Source organism: Telopea speciosissima, chromosome 4 (genome assembly GCF_018873765.1).
Source record: "Telopea speciosissima isolate NSW1024214 ecotype Mountain lineage chromosome 4, Tspe_v1, whole genome shotgun sequence".
Taxonomy (NCBI): domain Eukaryota; kingdom Viridiplantae; phylum Streptophyta; class Magnoliopsida; order Proteales; family Proteaceae; genus Telopea; species Telopea speciosissima.
The window spans coordinates 55,018,640-55,022,172 of record NC_057919.1 but is presented as its reverse complement, the minus strand read 5'-3'; the positions used below and the strand labels follow the sequence as shown (position 1 = coordinate 55,022,172).

The 3,533-nt window shown below is 41.2% G+C and overlaps 1 protein-coding gene across 1 annotated transcript; it reads left to right on the top strand.

Moving 5' to 3' along the window:
• Nucleotides 1–1,487: 1,487 nt before the first annotated feature.
• LOC122659429 (phloretin 4'-O-glucosyltransferase-like) lies at nt 1,488–2,950 on the top strand. The gene has a single exon (XM_043854541.1). It carries the CDS (start codon nt 1,568–1,570, stop codon nt 2,948–2,950), a length of 1,383 nt encoding a protein of 460 aa, XP_043710476.1. The 5' UTR covers nt 1,488–1,567.
• The last annotated feature ends 583 nt before the right edge of the window (nt 2,951–3,533 follow it).

Sequence of the window (3,533 nt, the reverse complement as noted above, 5' to 3'; positions counted from 1 at the left end):
GATGAGGGACCATATGACAACCTACAACATCTTTAGATCCTCCAGTCAGATGTTGTTTAAGTCTACTGGACCCATCTCCCATAAATTGCATGTGACAATAGTTACATATAGATTTTCTCTTATCCCCATCAATGGGAGTACCATATAACCATGCAATGTCACCCCTATGCTGGCTGACTGGTCTCTCTTGTTCCCTCTGTTCTCTTTGTTCCCTCCGCCCCCTTTGTTGACTACTTTCCCCCCACCTTTTGCTTGTCCTTCGCACGTTGTCTATCACGATCTGCCATAATGATACTTGCTTACTGCAATGTAAGTAACACAAATAATTAAAAAACTTAATGTAGATGCACTTCAATTGACACTTTTAGATTACTAATATACTTGTATAGTTATTTAATATTTTTTCCCTAACCCTTATATTTTTCACATAATTAAAACCAATTTTTTATATATAATGTTAATATAAGTATTGACCTAATATAACAAAACCAAAAATTAGTAAACATAATATACATGTAATGCATCTCAAAACATATAGAAATAACTTTCATATTTTTTTCATTATTTTTTAAACTTAAAACTCATATTTTTTCTTATTTATTTCTGTTTTTTTAATTTTTTATATATTTTTCTTAATTTTCAAAAATTAAAAGAATTATTTAAGAGCAGAAAAATAAATCCGACACAGTGAAGCCGTAGATCGGCCATTGGTGTCTAACATATATTTAATTCATTACCATCTAAGTCATATTACCCCTAATTATTTTCTATTTTAGTTGTAAGAAAATGAATTTTTAAAACCAGAAAAAAAATAAAAAAAATACATATGGAAAAAAAATTTCAACACTGTGAGGATGTAGATCGGCCTCCGGTGTCTAACATATATTAATATCATCAACATCCAACAATATTTGTACAAAGTTTTTTTAAAAAAAATAGTTTTAGAGAAATAGAATTTACCTTAAATAATGAAAATAGGTTTAGATGATGAGCTTCGATGACCCTCCGACGTCTTCCCGGCGACAAGGAGCTTCAATAATGCTTGGATGAGGCCTGGAAGGGAGGAAGAAAAGTAAAAAATGAGGAAGAAGAGAGAAAATTTGATTTTCAGCAGCTCTCGGTCGAAATATCGACCAAGAGCTGCGAAATATGGAATTATAAGGCCCTTAGTGTGACACTATTTGTCACTTTTACAATATCTCGCGATATATCGACGAGATATTGTATTTTTTTATTTCAGAAGTGTTTTGTATCTCGGATATGTCGAGATTCACGAAATATGACGATATATCATCGATATATCACAAGATTTAATACCATGTTGGTGATCGATCAAATCCGACTTTGGATCCTCTCTGCTCGAGACCTCAAATTTCAACCGTGGCGGCTACTATCACATCCACTCTTCGTTATTCCACTTTTTGCTTTTTTGGTTTTTTTGTTTTTTGGATAAAGTAGTCTTCGTTCTTCCACATGGGATCAACAGTGGATTGAAGAACACATCCACAGGGTTTAGTTCCAAATAAAAAGGACTTTATTAGTTCACTCAATCTCGACAACCGCATCAATGGATCACCGTAAGAGTCACTTCCTTCTAGTCACGTTCACGTCCCAAGGCCACCTCAACCCAATACTGCAGCTCGCTAAGCGTCTCATACGCACCACCGGTACCAAAGTCACTTTGGCCACCACCGTCAAAGGCCAACGCCTCATGACAAACACAGACACAAACACCCTTCCTCTCATTCCCGGCTTATCCTTCGCTTTCTTCTCCGACGGTTTCGACGACGGCAGCAACCCCTCCGACGACCCCAACCATATCGCCGCTCAGATGAAACGTGTGGGCTCTCAATCCTTCTCCAACCTTATCAATTCTTTCAACGAAGGGCCTCATCCTGTAACCTTTGTAGTCTATTCCATCCTCCTTCCATGGGTTGCGGACGTTGCACGTGCTATGCACATCCCCTCTGCCCTCTTATGGATCTCCTCAGCCACCGTCTTCGCCCTTTACTACCACTTCTTCAATGGCCACGATCGCCTGATAGAAACCTCAACCTTCATAGACGAACTACCAGGATTGCCTCCCTTAACACGCCCAGACCTTCCTTCCTTTTTCCAACCCTCAAGCCCTCACACTTTTGTGCTGCCAATCATCCATGAACACTTCCAAACCTTACAACAAGATAGCCATCCACGTGTCCTTCTGAACACCTTTGATGCTTTGGAAGAATCCGCCTTAAGAGCCTTGTCCAAGTTGAACGTTATCGAGATCGGCCCCTTGACTCCATCAGAGGATAAAGCCTATGGCTGTGATCTCTTTAGCAATAAGACCGGTTTGGACTATATAGAATGGCTCAACTCCAAACCAGTTGGTTCGGTTGTTTATGTGTCGTTTGGGAGCTTAGTGGTGTTACCCAATAAACAGATTGAAGAGATCTTTCATGGACTAAAGGCGAGTCAGAAACCATTTTTGTGGGTGGTGAGGTCTTCGGAGAGTGAGATTAAGGAATTAGAATTGGAAGAGGAAACAGAAGGGATGATAGTGGGGTGGTGTTCACAGGTGGAGGTTTTGAACCATCGTTCAGTTGGATGCTTTGTGACGCATTGCGGGTGGAACTCAACGGTGGAGAGTTTGGTCACCGGAGTGCCGGTGGTGGGGTGTCCACACTTTTCCGACCAGCCGACGAACGCAAAGATGATAGAGGCTGTGTTTGGGACTGGGGTGAGGGCGAGAGTGAGTGAAGAAGGGGAAGGGATAGTGGAGAGAGAGGAGCTTAAGAGATGTCTGAACATGGTGATGGGAGGAGAGAATGGGGAGGAGATGAGAAGGAACGCTTTGAAGTGGAAGGATTTGGCCATGGAGGCTGTGGGCAAAGGTTGTTCTTCAGCTAGAAATTTCCGAGCCTTTGTGGAAGAGTTGGTGCAAGGGTGCGATACAAGTATAGAATAGACCCAGCGTATGAACCGCTATTTTGGAATCTTTGATGTTGGATAATGACACGGCGGATCAAATGCAAAGTGGATGTGCTGATTTGGCGATCTTTGTGTGGTGGCATATTAACGCTAAAGGCAAAGTATCATGTAGTGTATCAGTTCGTACCAAAAAAAAAAAATGTAGTGTATCAATAGCAACTTTTCAAGATTAAAAAAGTGTTGATTTTAATAGAGGACTATGGACCGTTGATCTATCCTAATTTCAATATCCTAACAATGGAATCTGACGCTGGAAAATTATCTCCACTAGTTCCCAGCCCGGCCCAGTTCCCCAATTCCTCTAATTGGGGAGTGGAGGATCCCACCTGGGCAGAGTATTTGGGCAAGGGTAGGATGGTCATTCCAGACCCCCCCTCCCAATGTTAGAGGAATAGGGTCAGGCAGGGAACTGGAGGGGATAAAGATCCATCTAACTCTGCATATTGGAGGGAGAATCTCTGGATTCTAACATTCAAAACTAGAATCTCTAGCAGATAAGCGGAATCGAGACCAAATCGATCAGTGTCGATTCTGGTTTGATTCAGCTGGAAATGATTGGA